General features: G+C 35.4%; 1 protein-coding gene across 1 annotated transcript; it reads right to left on the bottom strand.

The window, feature by feature from the left end:
• Positions 1-839: 839 nt before the first annotated feature.
• Positions 840-11,194, bottom strand: LOC137407111 (mitochondrial import receptor subunit TOM70-like). The gene is made up of 12 exons (XM_068093715.1): positions 11,017-11,194; positions 10,564-10,721; positions 10,075-10,257; positions 9,865-9,991; positions 9,661-9,773; positions 7,031-7,143; positions 6,740-6,950; positions 3,981-4,112; positions 3,367-3,487; positions 2,912-3,113; positions 2,367-2,489; positions 840-1,482 (listed from the first exon to the last, which is right to left on the bottom strand). Exons 1-12 carry the CDS (start codon positions 11,036-11,038, stop codon positions 1,299-1,301), a joined length of 1,689 nt encoding a protein of 562 aa, XP_067949816.1. The 5' UTR covers positions 11,039-11,194; the 3' UTR covers positions 840-1,298.
• Between the last annotated feature and the right edge of the window lie 16,359 nt (positions 11,195-27,553).

Below are 27,553 nucleotides of genomic sequence, written 5' to 3'. Positions count from 1 at the left end.
TTTGTAGTTCGGCTTGGTACCAGCACTTTTTTAATCTGAATCTGGCTGATAAATATTGTTTTTATTTTTACCTCTATGCAAATAATTTAGTAAGTTTAGTAAAGCTATAGATTTTTGGATATTGAAAGCAAGAGATTTGAATGGTAGTTTGAGACACCATACAATTGTGCACCTGCATGAGATTTATTAGCTCACTTTATGTTTAATAAAATCATTCTCTCCAATGCACAATCTCAACATCGTAATCACTTTCAGAGTTACTCTATCGACTATATTTCATTCCTCTATTGATTAAATTAATGAAAATGATGGCGGGACCAATTTTTGGTAAATACTTTCAAAAGCAGATATTTTCATTTGTCAATTGGTAACCCACACGCACATAGGCAAGACTGCATGTAAAAAAACTTACATGTAAAAAACTTCAGCAATTCTGGCGATTAGTTAGCTTCGTAAACACGGGAACATGCAATTGGCAATGTAATCAGACAACCTTGACAAGGAGACACCTCTCACAACATACACAACTGCTAGTAAGAGGTAAATAATTTCTGGGACTAGTCATGGGTGGCAGATGTAAAACAGATTATTGGATTATGACTGTTTAATCATTACCATAAAAAAGAGCAGTTCTCATTAATAACCGAGAATTACAAATAATTATTCTGGAAAAGTTCAAATTTGTACACTGGCCTATAGACATGTTTTGAAATTTAGGAAAAGAAATGAAGTCTTGTTATACACCAGAATACATACCTAATATTACATATTAACACCGTTAACTATACATCAGGCTAACTATCAAATAGGAAGCGCATACATAGAGCAGATGGATCGTGTTTGTAAAACATTGCTTTTTATTGTGGATTCCCTAAAAGTAAAACTCTTACCTAAAAGGCTATCAAGTGTATGCGCAAAAAAATATTCTTACAATAGAAAATCAGCATATGACTGATCTCTTAGAATTGCATTATAATTTATGTTCAGGGGGCCAAAATTGGACATGACCAACCATGACATTGGAATGAAGACTAAATTACAAGTACAGTGCATTTAGGGTCCTGTGTATTCAGGGTCCTGTGTATCATCTAAAAATGTAAAATTCCTAATTATCAAGCAAACAAAAATGATAAATATGCCATAAAGAAAGTTTGAATTCTTTCCTAGGAGGCATTGGTAACCATGGCACCAATCTCACTCGCATTAGAAGAGGCAGAAGAAGTAAGATCAATAAGTTTTTTCTTATGTCATCTATGTTGATGGTATCAAGATCATAGGAACAAGGGTTAGGGAGTCACTCATACTGGTGGAGGCATGGGTGATAAAAACACATTTGCGAGGTTTTGAAGCTCAAATTTTTCAGCCACGTATAGCTGAGCTCTGGCCGACTCCAGCATGCAGAAAGCTTGTTGGCACTCAACGACTGTTCTCGAGGTCTTTGTTTGCAGGTGAAAAATCTCGACAGCTTCCTTAACTTGGCCACTGAAAAAATCATCAGAGAATAAGAACTACATGGATCATACAGTCTTACCAACCACTCTGTGCAGTTTATAAGTAAAGTGTGATGATACAAGCTATGCTGTAAAATAACCTTGAAAGCAGCTGTGACAAATCGATGTACAATGGACCCACGTCATACGACATTAATTTGTCCCAGTGTTGGAATCGTAAAGCGAAAATGTCGCATAGAGGGGCATGAAAACCCATGATTTTTATCTGATGAAAACACCCCCTGATAAAAAAACATTAAAATTTTATATACATACCGTACATATAAAACTATCTACATCAACTTTAGTGTATTTAGTAGTTATGATCTGCAATAAAATGTAACATTACTTATGTACAGGACGTACTATATGGAGTGCTTACCTTCGAGACAGATGTATAATTTAAATTTCGAATACAACGTAAATGAATTAAGCTTACGAGACAAACACTTGAAGCTCCGTTTTGGTATGTATTTTATTAACCTAAAATTTAATTTTGCTATCGTTTTAATCTTTATTACCCGTTTCCTGTTTCGTTTTCACTATCACTTACAACGAATGATGCTGAGCTGAGAGAAAGCAAGCATCTCTTTTTGGCGAATAGCATTTCGACATCTTCGTTATTCCTACGCATTCAGCGCACTGACCACCAAATGTGAATTTCGAGAGACATTTTTGTTGATGTTGTACGAAGAAAAAATGCCATACGGAGAAGACGAAAAAACGTTGTGTTCCACAACGCTAAACGAAAAAACAGTAAAACAGGGATGTCGTAACCCAGGGGTGCACTGTTGAAGCTCTTTTATGAAATAATCATTCTCCAAATGACTAATGTGATAATTTAAGACAACAAAAATGATTAAAAATTATTCTTACTTTTGAAGAAGAACAGCTCCAAGGCTTTCATAGACAGCGTCACAATCCTTATCCAATTCTCTAGCCTTGTTCAGAAAATCGATAGCTAACTTTGTATCCTTCTTCCACGTGAGCATTAGAGCCCTGCAAATGAAGAATAACACCTTGCCAGACACCGGTGCTACACAAAGTACATTATCTAGTACAATATCAATCAAGTACGCGCATGAGGATCTGGTAAACTCAGTAAACTAGTTTTAAAAACTCTAACTACTAGGAGAAAGCTAGATAGGAAACAAGACATACATATATGCAATTATGCAAGTTGCATGCCACTTGCTATTAGCCTGCCAGGCTACTAGCAAGTGGCAGGCAACTCTCATTGTTTAGAAGCTGATTTTTAACACTCGGGTAGCACAGCTAGTATACATATATAGCATGGGCGAACTGCATAACAGATCTCTTTATTTGACAGGAAAATAAAACGACATGATATCTGGAACCTCTTGGCTGACATAGCTGCTGCAACAAAAACAATGTGGCAGTAGTAAAGAAAAAATGCTTACGCTCGTTGAATGTAAATTTTTGGATTGTCTGGACAATGCTTCAAACTCGTCTGATACGACTCATCAGCATCAATGAATCTTCCTAGCATTATCTGCATTTGACCATATATGAGCCAGAGCTCAGCAACCTCAGGATGCTTTTTGCACAACTTCTCCATTTCCTCTAGTAAACTCATTACATCACCTTGTTGAGAGTGCAAGTCTGCAAAAATCACTAATCATGGATTCACGGAAACCTATACATCGATATTATTTCGTGTGAGCAAATCTATCACAATGTTTAGTTCATTTCTGCACATTGACTATTTAGTTACAGTATATAAAAAGGAAAGTAGGAAACTATGAGCTATCACTGCGTAATAAGAAATATGGCACCTGTAGGAAATGTTGAGCTCCTGTAGATTACATTGATGACATTGTACACTCTTAGAAAATTGTAGAGAAGAAATTCTTACCACAAGCAAGCTTGTGAATGAAGACATGGATGTTATAAGTTCCAGTAGCCTTAATGTGCAGATCATGGGCGGTGGAAAAGTCTTCCTTTGCCTGATGAAGTCTTTGCATAAGCATGAATATCTACAATAAATGTGAGGATGGAAAGTTTTCAAGATGGAAAAGTTTAAATTTTCCGTTTAACATTTTTTTTCAACAAAACAGAGAACATTTTGTTAACAGCTTTCAAGTGTCAAATTAGAAGTTGGACATAAAAAACAGAATATTGCATGATAAGGCAGCATGAATGTTCAACTAATTGATGAATCATATACCAGCAAAAAATATTTACAACCAATCAAAAATAATACAACCAATACGTGATGAGATTTATGTAATAACAGGTTGACAAAGGAATCTTTGTTGAACATTAACCAGTGTTCATTGATGATAAACTCAGGGTGTTTGATCAGCCTGCTCCTTTGGAAAAATCGGCAAAACTCAAATCAATTTCAATATTCCTACCAAAAATATGTATAACTAGCAGTTAGTGAGAATCATATTTATATAAAAAGTAAAATAAACTAAAAAAAGAAAAGTACTTCATCTCAACTCGGATTTTAACCAACACACCTACCTGAGCTCGTTGGTGATAGACATCTGGATTTGTCTTATCAGCTTCTGCTGCTTTATCGAGATCAGCTAAGCCCATAGCAACATCCGTAGTCACATGATGGAGACCACGACGGAGAAGGACTGATGAACGGAACTGTGCATGCAAAAAGTATCCAATATTATGTAGAAGACAACTAGCTACAATTAAGTCAGCTCATTGTAGCTAATACCTACGAAATATAGGACAAGCCAAAGAGAATAGACTAGTCACTCTGGCTTGTTCCTAAATCATACCTGATGACAATAAAAAATCACGTCCGCCATGGCCAGTCACTCATGTACTTGTTTTTTTAAAATTTACAGTGGACTAATTTCAATTCAATGATATTGTCTTTTCTGTGTAAAGGAGGTGTGACAGTGCCCAAGTTTACCCATGTACAGTAACTGTTATGAGACAGACAAATTTTCTGTAATCGAAAGTAATTTCCTTGCGAGACAATTGACAAGCATTCAGCATGCTTTTAAAGGAAAAAGAACAATTACAAATGGGCAGTCTTGTTTTTATATAGCTGATTATCTACTCGACTGGCGAAACAATTAAATGCTGTGGTTCTAAGCATTTTTACAATGTCAGTTTTTGTTGCATCAGACATAGTAGAAAATCCTTGTGAAAGACTTTGTGAAAAAATGTTTGCCACAATACAAATGTTAGTAGTAATATAATTATGGATGCATTATCATTTCACTTAAATTGTCGGCTAGTCATAGCTAAGGAATTCAAGTGTCTGAGTGTATCGACAAAGCTCAAAAGTAAAGACAGCTCAATATTGGTGAAAATATTTGTTTTGATTAAACTACTTGTGTATCACAAAAACAGCATTTGTAAATCAAAGATTTAGCTGTCCTAAAAATAAAAAACACAATTTTTTAACGATTCACTACATTCCGCAAAAACCTGTATTTGAATGCCATTTCTCATAGAACATCCCTATAGGAGAAAGGTTGACAAAAACCGCCACTTTTCAAAGTGTTTTGATGAATGATGAGAATATTCTTCAGGAACACCATATGACGCAATAACAGCAATTGTAAAAGCGTATTCTAAATTGAAAACGTTAAAAACGTCTTTAAAACTTAGGCATTATGTCCGTTTTCTAACTGCAAAAACTTTACAGGTTTATTTTTAACTTTGAAAGTGACACCATCGAAATAATTAATAACTATATCTCGCTAATATTTCATAATCAAAGTAGGTCCTTGTTTAACTCGATCTGATACTTTGACGTATATGTGAAAGCTTTTAGCAAAAATGCTAAGGTTGACGGGATTAATGTCGATCCACCTGAAAGAGAGTGCAAAATACAGGCGATATCAGAATCGCTTTGCCTGTAAAGTGGTTAAATTTATCTTCCTAAAATTCTGATGCGCTATTCAAAAAATACAGCATCCACCCTCTATTTGAACGCCACCTCTAATAAAATGCCACTATAGGGGATGGGTTGAAAAATAGCATGCCATGGCATTCAAATAAAGGATTTACGGTATTCATATATAAAGTATATATACATATATAAAGTATATATATATATATAAAGTATACATATATACATGTATATACAAAGCATTTCGGTATTCCATCGCACGACGGGCAGCACATGAGAAAAAAATCACAACTTGTTACAGAAATTCAACTAAGTACTCATTTGCTTTACATTCAAGCAGCGGTTCACTTTCAATTCCACATTAGTTAATGCAGTTTAGTTCATTTCCAGAAAGCTGCTGTACAAAGCTACACTAAGGCTGTTTAACGTATTCATTAAAAACAATGTTCAATAATTGTTTAATATTCTCTATTAAAAGGTCATATTGATTGCACACTTCTTATTATAGCAAAAACCGGCATGAACAGGTCACAAATATGGGAACAACTAAAGGCCTGACTAGACACGCCGATGAAATGCATTGATGACACGTGGTGTGGGTATTAGGTGCTGCTACACACACAGACTCTACTAAAGAATGCAAATTCTGACTAATGTGAACTGGCCTCAGTCATACGAGGATCATGATGCCTTTCGTATAATCCTTGGTACATTTGTTAAGTATCATCAGAATATTTATCATCTAATATGGTTCAGTAAAAATTTGTAATAACAATCAAGCTTATGCTGCATTTTCTTTGCTATATTTTGCTAAAGAAAAATGTTGTTATATGAAAACAGTCAAGTGCAAAAATAATCTAAGTTTATGACATTCGTACTTTAAACCACAGCAAAAATATTTTAAGATATTAAATAACAAAGGATTATATGTACTGTTTTATAAAATGTTTAAATTTGCAAAGTAGTGGTCACATAGCTGTTAAAAAAATTAACAATATTTACAATTGTAATATATTTACAATATATTACTATTGATCAAGTAGAAAAAATTATTTGTGCTAAGTTTTATTGTCATAGAAATTGAAAAGCCAAGTTTGGATGCAACTTGTTACAGGGGTAGTGAATAAAATTGAACCGAGATCGTTGCAATCAACATTTCAGCCAATGAAAAGTGTGTTGGTGCATTACTCTATCTACCAACATGGACCAGCATGTTGTTTCAAAACGACGCAGCATCAGTGCAAACAATGCTTTTTGTCAATGTGTGTAGTCAGACCTTGAAACTTGCAAGTGGTATTATAAACTAGTTCGAAGCTGTACACTAAAAGCATTAATGTGTTACTTTTAGGCAGTAGCAGCGAAGACTAAATAGGCTATGTTACATAGTTGCTAAACCAACCCTATCTGAGAGCTGATCCATTGATATTAGTGTGTCGAGGTCCTTCTCTGCTCGGTCAGGACAGCCACCGATGGAATAAACAGTAGCGCGAAGAAGCAATGCCTCTGGATAGTAAGGGCTGTCAGACTGTGCCAACTCTTCGTCTAAATCGGCGAGGATAGATGAGCTTGGGGCAGCAGCCAACATCTTCTGACAGGCTTTGTGGAAAGGTCTGTAAAACAATGCAAATGAATACGCTAATAGTACAAAGTGAGTGCTGCAAAATCACAATCTAAAAGATTTTAGAATTACCTTGCAGCCTCCTTTGCGTACTCCTCGAGTTTTGACATGACGGGATCAGAGGGAGAGTTTGCAACATAACTGTTTATTACTTCCAGTCCAAAGTTGAGAGGTTCCGTACGGCTCTGCAAAAAGTGGACTTGTAAAGAGAATGACACTGCCAACGCTCTTGTACATGAACAACTTCTGGTAATAGCTTATCATTTACTAACCCAAACTACTGAGCAAGCCAAGTATTAATTTTTTTTTTTTGAAAAATATTTAAATGTGCACTTGAAAATAATAGACCTGGTCAGTTATGAGTTTTGTTGATTTCAGTTGCTATAGTGAGTAGTGACAGAAGATAGCCTGCAAACGTTACAACAAAAGTCAATAGACTTGAATTATCAAGCAACCTTTGTTAAAGAATAGAGAAAGCATAATATTATTATGCTTTATTAGTTGTCTTGAGGTGTTGACTGATATTCTAAAAAAAGAATCAAGGAGATTGACCCACTAGAAGCTGAGATATAGCCAGCCAAACACAGGTCTACCTAATAAAGAATCAGAGGAAAACCCTTCGAAAATCCCGAAAACTGTGACGTATAAAATCGACTTAATGTTCATGTGCCGGAGTTGTGCACCCTTACCGCCGTTACGTATAATGATTGTTTTGGCTACGAGATGTGAAAAGCTTCTCGCGATAGTAAATAATTTACAGACTAGCTCTGGTTTCTCAGGAAAATCAAGCAAACATTGTGTGGTAAAGGCATTTGCCCACAACCCCTCGCCGTGATTTGTCAAAACAGAAGAGCAGATTTTGACTATTGTGCTTCAAATTTTAACTCGATCTCCACGGATATGCTCCGAAGATCCTTTGTTCAACGAACGGCGCGTGTATAGTCTATATGCGACATCCGCGATTGCAAGTCGTTTAGAATAAGAAATGAGAATGTGAATTTTTGTTCATTCATCATTTTTCTATTGTGTATCTTACTGCAGCATTTAGTTGATTTTCATGATTATCGTCACTATTAACAGACTGTAAGTTCACTTCAGCCATAATCTTACAAAGAATAACTTGACCGTGCTGCCTTTGCTGTAAAAAAAGAAAACGATAACTTTTGATTTGATTTTTCTATTGATCTATTATCTTATCTATGATTATTTTTTATGAATAATATTATAATCATAATGCATATTATACAAAATAATAATATAACTGCGTATAGAATAAATGATGTAACTAATATAATTTGTAGAAAGTGATAGCAGAATGTTGCGAAATAATAGATGCGTGTAATTATTTTATTCTAAAACTAATCTACACGTCAGAGGGACTGGTTTGGAATTCTCAGAGCAATGATTGTTAGGCCCAATTTGATTGTTCTATACTTCCAGGGATTAAACCAATTAAAACGCCGTGATTGTTATAGGAGAGCGCATTAGTTGGCTTAATTGACCAATGGCACACAAGTCGATTTCATACGTCATATATTGATGACTACCAAAAAACTTATGTTTTTTGGTAGACCTGTGTTTGGCTGGCTATATCTCAGCTTCTGGTTGGTCAATCTCCTTGATTCTTTTTTTAGAACATCAGTCAACACCTCAAGATAACTAATAAAGCATAAAAATATTATGCTTTCTCTATTCTTTAACTATAATAAAAGCTGCATCCGTCCGAAGCCACCGTTGAAGGTTGGGTCAAAAGAGTGCATCGTACGAGATCAGAACCCACTTCATACACTTGCTAATAGACCACCTTCTGGCACTTTGGAATAGTTAGGCAAAAACTTATTGTCTGTGCTTTATCGGCACAATTGACGATCTGTCGCAGCACGTTCGACTGCCTGGGTACTTGTAGTTATACTTTAGAAAAATAACAGTGGTATTGTAGTGTGCAACATCTAGCGATGTACTAATAACATCACTATTCGCAGTAAATGATTTTTAGTAACATAAGATGGCGTTGTTTACATACCCCAGACACAAATATATATGATCGCTAGTGAGCATGTCCGCCAAACCTAGAACGTTTGTTTGTACACTTAAGCATGCCAAAATCATAGCAAAGTTGTTTGTGATGACGTTTTCACTAATGTCACTATCACTCACTCCTTTTTCCTATTCGTTTTTTATGTAAAACGTAATTTTACATAATGATTTTTACAAAATTATTCACTCCAACATGAATGTTTCCAATATGCAAAAATAATTTTGGAAAGGACTACCTTCATATGCCAAGATCTTACAGTATATCTGTAAGATATGCCAATAATGTGTTACAAAAAAACATTTTTATTTTATATTGTGTTACACATCGTTAAAATACATCAGAGCGAGTTTGTTAAACTAAAACCAGCAGGCCCTATATCATAAAAACTATGATAAAAGAACGATTATTCAATTATATAAAGGTGACCACTGATCACAGACGATGGCAATCTCTGATTTTTTAAAGGTTTCTAACAATGTTTCTGCTTCGCTTTTCTAAATCTTGGAATATGAAATACAGCTGATGTTTGTCTCAGCTGTTACTTCACTTTTTAAAAATTCAGCATTACATTCTTACTTGTAGCATGTTACACCCTGCATGAACCAATAAAAGTAATATACGATCCAGAAGTAACAAATGGTCACATTATGTAATATTACAATACCTGCATGAGCTTTGCACACGCTACTCGAGCAGATTCGGAAACAGCCTGCATAAACAGTTGTAGATTCTGCTTTGTCTGTCTGGATGATTGGAGGTAGTATCCAGAGGCGGTGTCTAAGACAGAAAAACGTTTCAAAATCCATAACTTTCGCAAGAGATACAACGATGGAAAAGTGTTATGCTTGCTACAGGTCAAAGGACATACCAAGCACAGCATCATCATAGCGACTTAATGCCAGCTTAGCCTTTCCACGTCGACTGTAGGCTTTCTGGTAACGATGGTCTCGAAGCAATGCCTCGTCGCAATCAATTATGACAGATTCCCATTGTTCCTGCAAAATATGCATAATTGATGTATTTACTCCTTTGTCGTGATCAAGCAAACAACATCAAAAAAAGCTATGACATGACTTACCATAGCATCACTAGTTGCTGCACGATTTTGATAAAACACAGCAAGGACTTTTGGTGCATCTGATGGACATGCTTCTATAGCATCTGTATAGAGCTTCTTAGCCTCCTCATATTTAGATGTCATAAACAGCTTATTTCCTTCTTCCTTGAATCGTGTTGCTACCTCCAATTTCTTTTCTGGGGTCTAACAAAATTATGCATGATGCAGGCTAGCAGAGCCTTTGCGTGTTTATAAAATGTCAGGTTAGTGCATAAACCTCTTTATATTATTAGTAAAATGCGACATGCGTAATTTTTCTGTGGGAACAATGCATGTCATACTGATGTCAATAATTTATAATTACATTTAAATTTACAATTACCCTTAAATTTACATCAAGCTGTATGTGTGATTTTTCATCACACACTTAAAGAACTGACTCATTGTTCAGCAATGATAAATCTTAAAATATGATATTATCCAAGCGAAACAGTAATTTTAAAATCATACATCGACCGCTGGTTCCATGGGCGGTGTGTTGGTAGTTGACTGGCTTTTGACAACTTTCGTACCAATGTAGTAAACTCCATAACCTGCTAATCCGACGCCAGCTACTGCTCCCGCTACTTTGAGAGCTGCTTTCCACTTTCCATCGTCATCACTGAACTCTGCAAAACAAGACTTGTTTCAATTCATTGCTAACGTTTTGTGAAGATACTCTGATGTGTTGTTCATTTTTGCAATTTCAGCTTATATACCTATTACATTTGTTGTGTATATTAGGCTGTGATGAGCGGTATTCGTGTATTATTATATATAGTGTCCATCTACAAGCCAACCAACAGGCGCTAGGCTAGCATATTCACTAAAACTGAAAAATTAGAAAGTGCCGAAAGAAGCCGTGCATATATTCTGAAACAGAAACTGCAAGGGAAACAACAACTTAAATAAATTACTACCTACCGTTTACGACTAATTTCCACATGGTTTGCTTGAGTAACCCACAACTGGGTTAGAGAAACTTCAATCTTCAGCTAACACCCTTTCTACGAGAAATGTCTAGGCGCAACATTAATGGTATATAAGCGTGTCAGTGATCTACCGACGCTACGCAAGGAGACAAACCCACGCTGAAGAAGAAAATCCCTCTGCAGCGGAAATAATCTTTCGGTACGTCTGGGCATAGTTTTATCGTAAAAAATGTACCAAAAATAACTTTTTAAATATTACATATTGTACTTTTAATATTTTTTATAATTTAAAAATAAAATATTTTTTAATTAATTTTACAAATTAAATCTCTTTAAAACAAATCAATGGGTTGTAATAGCGCTCCAAGAATAATTGAAAAGATTACACAACTCCTAAAATCTGTATCCGCATGGGTATAATTTTGTCTGAGTAATTAAGGTACAGTCATAGATATATATACCTATGGGATATATATCTATGGGTACAGTAAACAGGCAGTAAACGTGTTGTATGGAGATATTACCAAAACAAGATAGCAACAAAGAGTAGAGCAAAACCACAAAATATACATGCAATTTATACAAACAGCGAGACGACCAAAACGTCAGAAGATCTAATAATTAGAAAATCGTCAATAAGCAAGTTAGAAACTCTAAAGTGAAAGGAATCTACTACAGGAAATAAGTCAATTGGCCTACCAAAAAAACCACCAAAAGAAATTAGACTCAAACACAACCAAAATAACAAAAGTTAGTCATCTTTTCCAATCGGTATTCTAATGATGTACTGAAAACAAGTCTACTCAAATACTAAAACTCTGCAACATAAAGAACAGAACCTGAGCACCTAAACACCTTATAAATAGGGTAACAGATACGTCTATAAGAGAAAACAGCTCTAATGGCTTAGCCTCTTTCCTTTCGTCTGCTGAAACCTCTTTTTATTTCAACTGTTGAGCTTCTCTATCTATGGACTCTCATGACTCTCGTTTGACTGTCAAGACTCACAGCCTTACAAGACAGAGCGAAGAATATGGATGACCATTCAAGTAAGGGTGTAACATTTATTGGCTATTTTAATCTTTTGTGATTAACGTTATTGTTTTAGAACTTTGTTAACTGTGTATTTTAATCGCTTGACTTATAGAATACAGAAGTATATTTTACTGGTAAATATTGGTATTGCTTATTATACCTTCACTGGTATCGGAACTAGTAATAATCAAATTAGTACGCACAAGCTAAGCAAAAGTGCACAAGCTAAAGATAGGCAAAACAGAATAAGATGACAACGCAGCAACACTGATGTTGTGGGTAGATTTGGATTAATTGTATAACATAATATTTTCCAAATAACCCACAACAAATGTAACAGTACCTGCTTCGTTATCTGTGATTTTATCCCCAATTATAGACATTTTCTTACATTAAATTGTGTAATTATTGAGATTTAATTTTTACTGCTATTGCGTTTTCTTCACCATAACCTAACATACAAAACAGTCAGTATGAAAATCGTACTTTACATGAATTTACATGATTGCATGATTAATTACATGATATATATACATACTAATTACAATAATTACATAATTACATGATTTTATTTAATCGAATGACTAAAAACTGTAACTAACTATCAATTATGAAAAGTTGTTTTGATTTTTACCAAACATGGTAGGCCTACATTTCCCAGATTACAGAAAAGCAAACAATTCTATTTGTACATTCATTTTTTATGGTTGTTATTATCAAGTACATTTATTTAGCTTGCTTTTTTCAAAAATATACAAGAACAAAGTTCTTCAAATTGAAAGATTTTGTCAGAGAAATCCTATTGAATCCTAACTTCTATACAGCCTTGACACCACAGAGATGTCTCACCATTCTGTTTGCTTTTTCTCACCTAACTATTTCAGTACCAACCGAATATACCTACTATATATTTATTAGCTTATATTGTATGGCTAGCATATTCTAGACAGAAAGAATAGGTCTCATCCGGGGATTTTTCATGCTAATGTGAGTGGATCAAACCTAGAGGTGATATTTTTGTTCTTTATAAGGGTGTGTAACTTACTACTCAGGCGATCCCTATTCGTATCAAACCGCAGAATTATTTTAGCACTAAGATACAAGAATTCATAACAGTTGCCATCAGTATTACATAACAATTGCTAGCTTTTATGTAAATCTATTAGCTTGTGAGTCCTGTTTAACTAAAGTGTCTACTAGTTGTGCAACAGCTGTATTATATATATTTATAATATATATATATATAGTATATATTAAAATGTATTAAACCGTAGAACGAAAAGGTTGGCAACATTTTATTACTATTTAGTTTTGTACAGTTAAAATGACTGCACTCATCAGATAAAGTTCTTTGTATACCAGGCAACAGTGACCACTGCAGACACTACACAAACTAACACCTATGTTGGGCTTACAGAAGGCACATTTAAGACATGCTACAACAACAACAAAAGCTCATTCAAGCATGCCGATAAGAGACTTTCAATAGAGCTATCAAAACATATATGGCAATTAAAAGACAATAACATTAATTTCAGCATACGGTAGATTGGAGAATTTTTCGAACTGCTTCCTCTTTTAATAATATATTCGGGAGGTGTGAGCTTTGCCTTCGGGAAAAGTTCTTTATAGTTTACAAACCACATTGTCATCTCTTAACAAAAGAAGCAAAAGGCTTTATAATTGTAGGCATGCCACAAAGTTTTTATTAAGCTATTGTGTCACTTAACAACATTTTCCTAATTATATAAGTTCAACATGATTTTACAAGCTATATTTGTAAATCTTAATAATTCCGTTTAAATTGTACTTAACAACAATTATATATACAATTTTCACAAGCTGCATCCGTAATTCTTAGTAATCCCTTCTAATCACTTTAACCATCTGATTATGTATACCTTACATAAAGCATATTCTATTAGGGAAATTTTATCTGATGAGTTCAGTCGTTTTAACTGTACGAAACTAAATAGTAATAAAATGTTGCCAACTTTTTAGTTCTACGGTTTAATACATTTTACATATGCTCTGCCTAGCATTGAGCACTTTTCAGTAGAGGTTGCACACAACAATTTCACTATAATATGTATATTATAGTGAAATTGTATAGTACTAATATATATATATATATTATATTTCTATATTATATGTCACAAGAGTCTGTGTACAAAGCTAAATTGATGAAACTTGATGAACATAGGGCTGTGTTTGTGACTCTTGGCCACAAATAAATTACAATACAAATACAATAAATTATATGTTTGCTTCTACTATTGTATCCACTATTTTCATGTGTTCCCAATCACAGCATTTTGTTACATATTGTTGAACCAGAGTTGTAGGCTTTACAATCCTGTTTCATTAGATAAATGCACGCTGTAAAATCATAAAACACTTAACGTTTATGATTTATCTGCATGTATCCATTCAATGAAATTTGAGAGTTTTTGAAATTGATCAACACAAAGTCTTTCTAGTACATTCTCATAGATTGTATTTAGTAGCGACACTGTTACTGCTGAGTTTAGCTAAAGTACATGTATGTAGCAAAGGTTTGATTGAGAAAATCTCTCCTTGCATTGGAGCAAATCTCAAGAAGGCATGTTTATAATTATACTAGCTGTGCTACCCGACGTTGCCCGGGTAATAAAAATAAGCTTTTAAACAATGAGAAGTAATGAGAGTTGCCTGTCCCACTTGCTATTAGCCTGGTACATTGCCAATGGAAGATTTGATTGCGCTTAATAATGAGAGCCAACCGCTTTTCGTGACGTTATGCTATGGACCCTGCGTTGTATGCAAAGCCGGTGGGTATTTGCACCTATATAGGGACATATATCAGCGGGTGAAGAAATCAATCTCTGTAGCCTAAATAGCACAGTGGTGGACTTGTGAACGGGTGGGTCTGAGATCAAATCTTTTTCGCATCGGATTCTTTATTCTAAGATTTTAAAATCTATAGCCGGAATGCGTACAGATATACGACAGAAGAGAGACAGCATACTATACGGCATACCAACTATGAATTTTATGCTTGCCAACTTGTGGTAAGTAAGTCATATGATATGTTTGTGTAAAAGGTAATCAAGAGTTGTAGTAAGTGCAGTAAGGACCGTTACTCCAAAATTGGCTATCTTTACTATAATAAGAGCCATGTCTGTCTTTAGCCACACTCAGAAGTTAGGAAAAAAATAATGCATCATATAGGAATTGAATTCAAATATCCAGCTTTGCAGCCAAGCACACTACCAACTGCAACACCTTGCAGCATTGTGGTTAATTGTTCACATAGCAGGTATACATGATGATCTCTCATGGCACGCCAGTGTACTAGTTTTTCCCTACAAGATCTACATCTGTTCGCAGGTTGTATGTTAGGAAAAAACTTGCATCATACAGGATTATAATTCATAACTTTCAGCATGACCAACACTCTAACACCTGCACCAATCATATACCTTCCAAGATTGTAAACCTATTATGCATATACATACAGTAATACTTCAACTTACGAGTGCTCCAACGTACGAGAAACTTAAGATACGAGCCAGCTTTCTAGCAAGTTTTAGCACTAACATACGAGCCATGTTTGAGATACGAGCACTTGAGTGAGTTGCCAAGTATGCCGGAGGTGTTTTATTAGAACAGCATCACTCTGTATCTTTCAACTGCTCAGGTTATACTGTTGTACCGTGTTTTTTTGTGCACGATTTTCTGTGCAGAATTATGTGAATTAAAAGTACTGTGCGTAGACCGAAAGTTTGCCAGTAAAATGAAAGATAATACAAAGAAAAAGCAAATGATAACAGTCGATATTAAACGGAGAAGTATTGAAAAATATGCGAAATGTGTATGCGTGATTCAGATAGCTCGGCAATATGACAGAAATACATTCATAATTATCAAACAGAAGGATTATATTCAGGGCATTTAGTTCGCAAAAGGACTAGCCATAGTTTCTAAACGGTGCAGCGATCTTCACGACCGCTGATGGCATTGGACAAACAATTGGCCGGTGACAGCGTAACTGAAACGATGCAATGTGAAAAGGCCGGCGCTATCTATCCAAACTGTTTAATAGACATTCGGACAAGTTGGCTAGTGATCGTGTGTTAACCATTTGTGACGACACCTGTGTTCGTCCTAATCGCAACATGTTGCAAGGGCGACAAAGGCAAACGTCCTTAGATAGGTTTATCTTAAAACGGCCGGCTAGTCGTGAAAGCGAAAAAAAGGAAAGATTTCTCGCTAACCAGTGAGAAATTTCAAACTATGAACGTCGAAGAAATTTTAATTACGTTTAGTTGAAAATGAAAGTTTGCTTTTAGGTTTGCTTCTAAGTTTGTCTTTTAACACTTTGATAAAATCTAAATTTATCAGAGTCAACTGTTGTAACGAAGGATAACTTATATCTCCCTACCTGGCAAATGCGAGTGTTAACTGCTATTGTATGTATTTAATTTTACATTTTAATTAATCACATTTCCTTGCATTATTTTTTATTTGTTGCTTTTTGAAAGCATGTAGTACGTAAGGACAATAGCCAACATGTTCTTTCTGTTACAACATCTTGTTTTGAGTGTTTTATTTGCCTTTTTTTAGAGTATGGAAACCAATCAATATATATTTAATTGTTCTATATATAAATTAATTGCACCAACATGCGAGTAAATTGACATACGAGCTCAGTCTCGGAACGCATTAAGCTCGTAAGTTGAAGTATGACTGTACTTATAAATAATCTGTGCTTTATTAATTTGTGCACATACTTATTATCTGGGCTTTATTAACAAGCCTGATGAACTACCATGGCACCCGGAACTGCCAAGATACTAGTAAATTGATAATATTGGTGACATTCTGAGCCATCATCAACAGCGTCAACTAAAATCAAGACCAGAAAGTGACACCCTCTCTCCTTCGTGAAATGTTCAACCTTCTTTCTTCTCCCTCAACAGTAGTAATCGTGGTGCTGGAGGTTTTACAGCTTTACTGCGGTAAAACTTACAGAGATGTAAAAAAAAGAAAGGATAATTCAAGACTAGTAGCAAGACTTCTCCCTATGGCCAGACTTATGAGATCATACATATCCAAATAAAAATATTTTATAGTGTGAAGTTGACGTCCATAATACCGGCTGTACAACACAACATGTTATAGCAGCAAGTCAACAAGATTGTGGCCTTTACATTGTTCCTGGAGAATACTTGGTCGAAATAAATACCGCGGTACAATTTGTAAGAGGTAAATTTGTTCGCTTTATGGGTCTAGCAACTCTACATTCTGTTGTACAAGTTAATAAGTTGATAATAACGTAAGATGAAACAAGGCGGTTTGCTAGGTAAACCACACATACATGTATATCTGTCACAGTTCACATTGGTCAGTTTTTAATACCACTAGTACATGCATGCTGTCACTGTTCATATTGGTCAGTTTTTGATGCCACTAGTACATGCTGTCACTGTTCATATTGGTCTAACAGGGCTACAGTTTAGCCAAGCCAGACATTTTTGTAATTGACACCAATATTCACTTACAAGTTGCTTCAGTTTTATGGATTTATGGTGAGTAATGTGAATTAGCTGTACATTTTACCACATACGAGCTGCAGTACAAAACAATCTTTAACAAATATCTTCAACTGATTACAATAATGTTTTCCATAAAGTCAGCAGCTTGAGTAAAAAATCATAAAGATTCACTAAAAAACATTAGTAATAGTTGTTTTGCAGATGTTTAAGCTGGGAGGGACCAACACATTTGTGGATGTCATAGGTATTCATTGCTTCAACAATTGCTGTAACACAAAGACTTATTTTCTCTTGATAAAACAAAGCCTCAATTTTTTTGTAGATGCATTTCATAATCAACATGAAAACAATAGTCAGCATGGAATAACAGTCACCAAAGATGTAAGAAATAACTATAGCGCTATCATTATCGGTTTATGGTAGATAAACCAGTGCAAATATAAAAACGAACAAAATGATACAGAAGTTACAAGTATGAAACTTAAAAATCTATAGCATAAATTTAACACTAAAACAACAAATATATATTCAAAAACTTAATTACAAAGATAACAATAAGGGAAAACATTAAAACAGATTGTAAAACTATTATGAAGAAAAAGCGCAAGGTAATAAAAGAACAAAAAGTCTTGTTATATAAAAGATACTAGTAATGATTGCAGAGGTCAACAACTAGAGATTCTGAGATGACTCTATCATTATGGGTGCATAGGGCTTCTTTTGAATTAGCCTCACTGCACCATTTTTAGCCTTGGCTGCAAAATATCAAAACATTTTGCTAATTCTTTGAAGTAGTTAAAAAAACTAAAATTGACGCTGTTCTATAAAATAGCGTTAACCAAAGTATTTACCAGACCAACTTTATCAGTCAAACAATTGCATATAAATTGATATTATGGATAAAAATGGAACGGAACATAAAAACACTGCTCAAGTTGTGGAATCAGTGTGCTTCTTAAAGGTTGACTTGTAACAAAATTCATATTACAGTTATTTGGTATCAAAAGAGTTACCATGTCTTACTCTGCTGTGTTGTAGGTGCAAAATATGTGGAAATGTGGTTACAAGCTCTTAAAAGCTCAAAAATGAACAGTTAATCGCCGCCATCACGAAAACGCCGGAGGTTGGCATCAATTTATTTTTTTGACGTACTCAAGCAATTTGGTTATTGTTTTGACACGTGATGTTCTCGCGTGAATTGAAGGGCCAATAAAAGGCTCAATATAAAACTTCTCGTAGCAATAGTTTATGACAAACACTGGGTTTTACCGAAGAGCCCGTATCAAATATATGTAGATGTTCGCTACTTTACAGTTTTGTTTTGGCTTGGTCTAATCGGCAAGTCATAATCTGATCATGTGGCCCATACTTCCTGCCAAATAGCACGAATAATTTCTGCAGCATTTTTCGATTATCACATGTGACCAACAGGCTCCTCATGTTCATCAGAGAATGATATGCACTCCTTCGAGCAAAGGTTAAAAAATCAAACGAATTTTTATGAAGGGTTTTGAGATATCAGCGCTCAAAATGACAGCATTACGATGATGATAAAATAGACGCGTGAGGAAAATAGACAAGGTTTTATTGCATGCTTGAAGTAATTTTGTGAAAATATTTCGACGAATGAGGTTGCATGAAAGTGTAAACAGAAGCCATCTTGTTTTACTACGCCCCATTCAAGCCGTTTTGAAAAGGGATTCTAATCTACGGTGTTTTTGTGATGGCTGCGATTAACTGTTCGTTTTTGAGCTTTTAAGAGCTTGTAATCACATTTCCACATATTCTGCACCTACAACACAACAGAGTAAGACATGGTAAATCTTTTGATACTAAATAACTGTAATGTGAATATTATTGCAAGTAAACCTTCAAAGAGTTGATCAGATACGCACCATAGTGAAGTAATTTTTATGTAGTAAGCACTATTGCTCTTACGCGTACAGTAAAACCTCTACATACGAGCTTAATGCGTTCTAGGACAGCTCATAAGTCAATTTATTCATATCTCAAGGCACTAGTTTCTATTTAAAGTCCCTAAGTACAAATTAATTCATTACCATACTATAAAAACACCCCTTAAATAGGATATTACAATGGAAAAAGTGTTTTAATTGTTGTAATTTAGTGCCTATAATACTTATTTAGTTGTTATAATCTGCAATAAAATGTAACATCACTATGTACACTACTGTATGGAGTTTTTACCTTCGAGACAGACGTTGTGTATAACAACTGTCTGAGAGATTGGAGAACAAGGCGTTCAGTACACTAAATTTTTGTGACCCTACGTAATAGTAACCTTGAATTTAACTTCAATAAATTTAGCTTACTAAACACACATTAAAGCAAAGTTTTAAAAAAACACTTGGTTGCGTTTCCCACCATGTGATGTCATAATCATTATTTAGCCTTAGGTAGTCGATCTCTTTTCCTGCCATTGAGGCTGCGCTTTTCTGTGACAATCGGTGCTGTTAAACCCAGAGAGTGCTAATAATAAACTAGGATTCTAGATAATCAACAATGCCTAGAGATCGTGCTAACGCCCGACCAATACAAACACATGTTCTGGGTTAATTAATTATGCTTCAATTAATATACTGTCGCTGATAAATGTAATGAGATCACATCGATTAAATTGTGACCTGCAGCTGCGTGGCCCTAGGACTATATGTCAATCGCACTTTCGCGAGATATCACGCAATGCTTGAAATTAATTAGTCTCAGTCGTGCCCTCAACATCACAATAAAAAGAGAGGGCTGGCTAGTGCATAATATCATCGGGAAAACATAGTATGGCGCTTGGAATCTGAGTTATTTATTATAGAAATCATCTGTACATGGCGAGCTAATGACACTGATTCCTTTGTCATCTTCATTTGTTCACTGGAGTTGTCCTACCTTCGCCTGCCACTAGCGTCATCATTGTAGTTGATAAATATAAGCGCTAAGCAATAAAATAAGCGGTAAGAGCACACAACACCGAATATGAAAATTGTGACATCACAATTTTCGAGCCTATACCATTAAACATATCTGCGGTAGAGCTCTGGGGAAATCCTATGAACACCAACCAATGTCTGTCTCACCATATCAAACAATGGCTCATTCGAAAGCCAAGACTCTGATGTATTGAAATATATGGTAAAAAAATGATGTAATTTATGTGTTTTAAGCAGTTTTTGCCTCGTGTTCCCTATAGCTTTTAGTCAACCTTCTAGAAACTTTTTCTAACTAATTCGAGGAAAAAGACTGAGCGATGCTGTTTTCGAAAGCAGCCTTTCAAATACTTGACCACATAGTGTAGTGGTCATCGAGAACCGCTTCATATGCTCGCATCTTAAAGATTACTTGTATCTCAAGGAAGAAACTTGCTAGAAAGTCATCTCATAACTCGAGTTTCTCGTATGTTAGAGCACTCGTATGTTAGGGGTATGACTGCATATGTAAATTTCAGCAACAAAAGTTAGACTCAAACAGTATAAAGATGGCTCTATATAAGTAACTCTAATAACATCAGACAATTCCCAAATATATATGTGGAGGGAAATTAATTGCAGGCTAACTGGTACACAACAGAACATTTAACAAATACAGTTATCTTTTAACACCAACTTGCCAAGGTATTATTTTGGATGAACATTTATTCAAAGTCATATGAGAGATTACAAATGGAAGCAGCTTTTTTGTGCCAGGATACAAGATCTTTCAAACCAAACCCGCTTGTGTAATGCATTGTTAAGCGCTTTAAATTACATAAATATTTAGCAAATTAAACTGTTAACAATAATAATACCTTCCACAACAAATACCATGTAATATAGAAGCAGTTACTCACATAGCAAACAATGGAACAGCTGAGCGACTTCAAGTTTCGATGTTTTACCAGGCTGAATGATGTCATGGAGTTCGGTGAATGCAATAGTGTCATGCAGTTGGAGATGCGCTTTGATGCTCCTACAGATGAAAATGTGAAACAACAAATAGCAAAAAAAGACTACGCGAACATTGTAAAATCAATCTCATGCAATTAGCATTTTTACAGAAAAGGCAGAATATTTCTAGACCTTGATAAGAGTGGCGTTCACAGAAAGATTTTTGTGCTACCAAAATTTGTGAGCTCAGTGAAATTTAAAAAAGATGGTTCAGAATGTGTTCTAATAATCTAAGGAAAGTGGTAAGAGGTCGACCTCATCTGCTAATCAAGGACATGAATGCAATCTTTGAGTACTGTGTTAATGTGATCACTCGATCATAAGACCATGATGATGTTCTGCTTGATAAAACAAATTAGCAACTGATGGATTTCTAGATATGAAAGGAATGACTTTAAACGGTCAAATATTGAAATATATTTGCTATAGCACATTCATTGTTGAATGATAAATGTCTTCAAGCGTGTGCCTCATGTTCATTCATATCAAGCAATGAGTATATTAACAGGTCTAGGATTAGCAAGATGATATTTACTATTACATGCCGCGAATGAAAATTGCAAACTTTTTTTTTGAAATTTATGTGTTACATTTGGATGATTTGCTGACGCTTTCAAGAAAGCAACACAAAAAAAGCCAATAGGCCACATATGGTCTTTTGTTATAGCCATATTAATGGAGTGATCATTAACAACTTCAAGAGCATCAGCGTTTCTAATGTACTAGAGTGCTCCAAACATCTGTGATTCAGAAATGTGGTCTTTTCGTGATAGCCTGCAGACTAATAACAAAAGCAAATTTATTTGCTTAAGGGTTTGTGGTGATGTGGCGGACTATGTGAATGCCTCATGTTTTGCATCAAACACCTTTTAGCAGTAAAATGTAATATTATAACCAACACATTTAGAGTTTTTGCGCTAATAATGTAATTTGAAAACTGAAATCGCATTTATCATTATCTCCCTTGTTGAGATCAGACTGGTTGCTGCATCAAACCCAGACATGATCATCACTGTAAGCTGCTATTTGGTTTCCCTTACTCAACCCGCTTAATAATATTGTACAGACATGATCATCCCTGTAAGCTGCTATTTGGTTTCCCTTACTCAACCCACTTAATAATATTGTACAGACATGATCATCACTGTAAGCTGCTATTTGGTTTCCCTTACTCAACCCACTTAATAATATTGTACAGACATGATCATCACTGTAAGCTGCTATTTGGTTTCCCTTACTCAACCCACTTAATAGTATTGTACAGACATGATCATCACTGTAAGCTGCTATTTGGTTTCCCTTACTCAACCCACTTAATAATATTGTACAGACATGATCATCACTGTAAGCTGCTATTTGGTTTCCCTTACTCAACCCACTTAATAGTATTGTACAGACATGATCATCACTGTAAGCTGCTATTTGGTTTCCCTTACTCAACCCACTTAATAGTATTGTACAGACATGATCATCACTGTAAGCTGCCATTTGGTTTCCCTTACTCAACCCACTTAATAATATTGTACAGACATGATCATCACTGTAAGCTGCTATTTGGTTTCCCTTACTCAACCCGCTTAATAATATTGTACAGACATGATCATCCCTGTAAGCTGCTATTTGGTTTCCCTTACTCAACCCACTTAATAATATTGTACAGACATGATCATCACTGTAAGCTGCTATTTGGTTTCCCTTACTCAACCCACTTAATAATATTGTACAGACATGATCATCACTGTAAGCTGCTATTTGGTTTCCCTTACTCAACCCACTTAATAGTATTGTACAGACATGATCATCACTGTAAGCTGCTATTTGGTTTCCCTTACTCAACCCACTTAATAGTATTGTACAGACATGATCATCACTGTAAGCTGCCATTTGGTTTCCCTTACTCAACCCACTTAATAATATTGTACAGACATGATCATCACTGTAAGCTGCTATTTGGTTTCCCTTACTCAACCCGCTTAATAGTATTGTACAGACATGATCATCACTGTAAGCTGCCATTTGGTTTCCCTTACTCAACCCACTTAATAATATTGTACAGACATGATCATCACTGTAAGCTGCTATTTGGTTTCCCTTACTCAACCAACTTAATAATATTGTACAGACATGATCATCACTGTAAGCTGCCATTTGGTTTCCCTTACTCAACCCACTTAATAATATTGTACAGACATGATCATCACTGTAAGCTGCTATTTGGTTTCCCTTACTCAACCCACTTAATAATATTGTACAGACATGATCATCACTGTAAGCTGCTATTTGGTTTCCCTTACTCAACCCACTTAATAATATTGTACAGACATGATCATCACTGTAAGCTGCCATTTGGTTTCCCTTACTCAACCCACTTAATAATATTGTACAGACATGATCATCACTGTAAGCTGCCATTTGGTTTCCCTTACTCAACCCACTTAATAATATTGTACAGACATGATCATCACTGTAAGCTGCTATTTGGTTTCCCTTACTCAACCCACTTAATAATATTGTACAGACATGATCATCACTGTAAGCTGCTATTTGGTTTCCCTTACTCAACCCACTTAATAATATTGTACAGACATGATCATCACTGTAAGCTGCCATTTGGTTTCCCTTACTCAACCCGCTTAATAATATTGTACAGACATGATCATCACTGTAAGCTGCTATTTGGTTTCCCTTACTCAACCCACTTAATAATATTGTACAGACATGATCATCACTGTAAGCTGCTATTTGGTTTCCCTTACTCAACCCACTTAATAGTATTGTACAGACATGATCATCACTGTAAGCTGCTATTTGGTTTCCCTTACTCAACCCACTTAATAATATTGTACAGACATGATCATCACTGTAAGCTGCTATTTGGTTTCCCTTACTCAACCCACTTAATAATATTGTACAGACATGATCATCGCTGTAAGCTGCTATTTGGTTTCCCTTACTCAACCCACTTAATAGTATTGTACAGACATGATCATCACTGTAAGCTGCTATTTGGTTTCCCTTACTCAACCCACTTAATAATATTGTACAGACATGATCATCACTGTAAGCTGCTATTTGGTTTCCCTTACTCAACCCACTTAATAGTATTGTACAAACATGATCATCACTGTAAGCTGCTATTTGGTTTCCCTTACTCAACCCACTTAATAATATTGTACAGACATGATCATCACTGTAAGCTGCTATTTGGTTTCCCTTACTCAACCCACTTAATAATATTGTACAGACATGATCATCACTGTAAGCTGCCATTTGGTTTCCCTTACTCAACCCACTTAATAATATTGTACAGACATGATCATCACTGTAAGCTGCTATTTGGTTTCCCTTACTCAACCCACTTAATAATATTGTACAGACATGATCATCACTGTAAGCTGCTATTTGGTTTCCCTTACTCAACCCACTTAATAATATTGTACAGACATGATCATCACTGTAAGCTGCTATTTGGTTTCCCTTACTCAACCCACTTAATAATATTGTACAGACATGATCATCACTGTAAGCTGCTATTTGGTTTCCCTTACTCAACCCACTTAATAGTATTGTACAGACATGATCATCACTGTAAGCTGCCATTTGGTTTCCCTTACTCAACCCACTTAATAGTATTGTACAGACATGATCATCACTGTAAGCTGCCATTTGGTTTCCCTTACTCAATCCGCTTAATAATATTGTACAGACATGATCATCACTGTAAGCTGCTATTTGGTTTCCCTTACTCAACCCGCTTAATAATATTGTACAGACATGATCATCACTGTAAGCTGCTATTTGGTTTCCCTTACTCAACCCACTTAATAGTATTGTACAGACATGATCATCACTGTAAGCTGCCATTTGGTTTCCCTTACTCAACCCACTTAATAATATTGTACAGACATGATCATCACTGTAAGCTGCTATTTGGTTTCCCTTACTCAACCCACTTAATAATATTGTACAGACATGATCATCACTGTAAGCTGCCATTTGGTTTCCCTTACTCAACCCGCTTAATAATATTGTACAGACATGATCATCACTGTAAGCTGCTATTTGGTTTCCCTTACTCAACCCACTTAATAATATTGTACAGACATGATCATCACTGTAAGCTGCTATTTGGTTTCCCTTACTCAACCCACTTAATAGTATTGTACAGACATGATCATCACTGTAAGCTGCTATTTGGTTTCCCTTACTCAACCCACTTAATAATATTGTACAGACATGATCATCACTGTAAGCTGCTATTTGGTTTCCCTTACTCGACCCACTTAATAATATTGTATAGACATGATCATCACTGTAAGCTGCCATTTGGTTTCCCTTACTCAACCCACTTAATAATATTGTACAGACATGATCATCACTGTAAGCTGCTATTTGGTTTCCCTTACTCAACCCACTTAATAATATTGTACAGACATGATCATCACTGTAAGCTGCCATTTGGTTTCCCTTACTCAACCCGCTTAATAATATTGTACAGACATGATCATCACTGTAAGCTGCTATTTGGTTTCCCTTACTCAACCCACTTAATAATATTGTACAGACATGATCATCACTGTAAGCTGCCATTTGGTTTCCCTTACTCAACCCGCTTAATAATATTGTACAGACATGATCATCACTGTAAGCTGCTATTTGGTTTCCCTTACTCAACCCACTTAATAATATTGTACAGACATGATCATCACTGTAAGCTGCTATTTGGTTTCCCTTACTCAACCCACTTAATAATATTGTACAGACATGATCATCACTGTAAGCTGCTATTTGGTTTCCCTTACTCAACCCACTTAATAATATTGTACAGACATGATCATCACTGTAAGCTGCCATTTGGTTTCCCTTACTCAACCCGCTTAATAATATTGTACAGACATGATCATCACTGTAAGCTGCTATTTGGTTTCCCTAACTCAACCCACTTAATAATATTGTACAGACATGATCATCACTGTGAGCTGCTATTTGGTTTCCCTTACTCAACCCACTTAATAATATTGTACAGACATGATCATCACTGTAAGCTGCTATTTGGTTTCCCTTACTCAACCCGCTTAATAATATTGTACAGACATGATCATCACTGTAAGCTGCTATTTGGTTTCCCTTACTCAACCCACTTAATAATATTGTACAGACATGATCATCACTGTAAGCTGCTATTTGGTTTCCCTTACTCAACCCACTTAATAATATTGTACAGACATGATCATCACTGTAAGCTGCCATTTGGTTTCCCTTACTCAACCCACTTAATAATATTGTACAGACATGATCATCACTGTAAGCTGCTATTTGGTTTCCCTTACTCAACCCACTTAATAATATTGTACAGACATGATCATCACTGTAAGCTGCTATTTGGTTTCCCTTACTCAACCCACTTAATAATATTGTACAGACATGATCATCACTGTAAGCTGCTATTTGGTTTCCCTTACTCAACCCACTTAATAATATTGTACAGACATGATCATCACTGTAAGCTGCTATTTGGTTTCCCTTACTCAACCCACTTAATAGTATTGTACAGACATGATCATCACTGTAAGCTGCCATTTGGTTTCCCTTACTCAACCCACTTAATAGTATTGTACAGACATGATCATCACTGTAAGCTGCCATTTGGTTTCCCTTACTCAACCCGCTTAATAATATTGTACAGACATGATCATCACTGTAAGCTGCTATTTGGTTTCCCTTACTCAACCCGCTTAATAATATTGTACAGACATGATCATCACTGTAAGCTGCTATTTGGTTTCCCTTACTCAACCCACTTAATAGTATTGTACAGACATGATCATCACTGTAAGCTGCCATTTGGTTTCCCTTACTCAACCCACTTAATAATATTGTACAGACATGATCATCACTGTAAGCTGCTATTTGGTTTCCCTTACTCAACCCACTTAATAATATTGTACAGACATGATCATCACTGTAAGCTGCCATTTGGTTTCCCTTACTCAACCCGCTTAATAATATTGTACAGACATGA

Source organism: Watersipora subatra, chromosome 1 (assembly GCF_963576615.1).
Source record: "Watersipora subatra chromosome 1, tzWatSuba1.1, whole genome shotgun sequence".
In the NCBI taxonomy this organism is placed as follows: domain Eukaryota; kingdom Metazoa; phylum Bryozoa; class Gymnolaemata; order Cheilostomatida; family Watersiporidae; genus Watersipora; species Watersipora subatra.
This window is presented reverse-complemented; position numbering and strand designations above follow the sequence as displayed.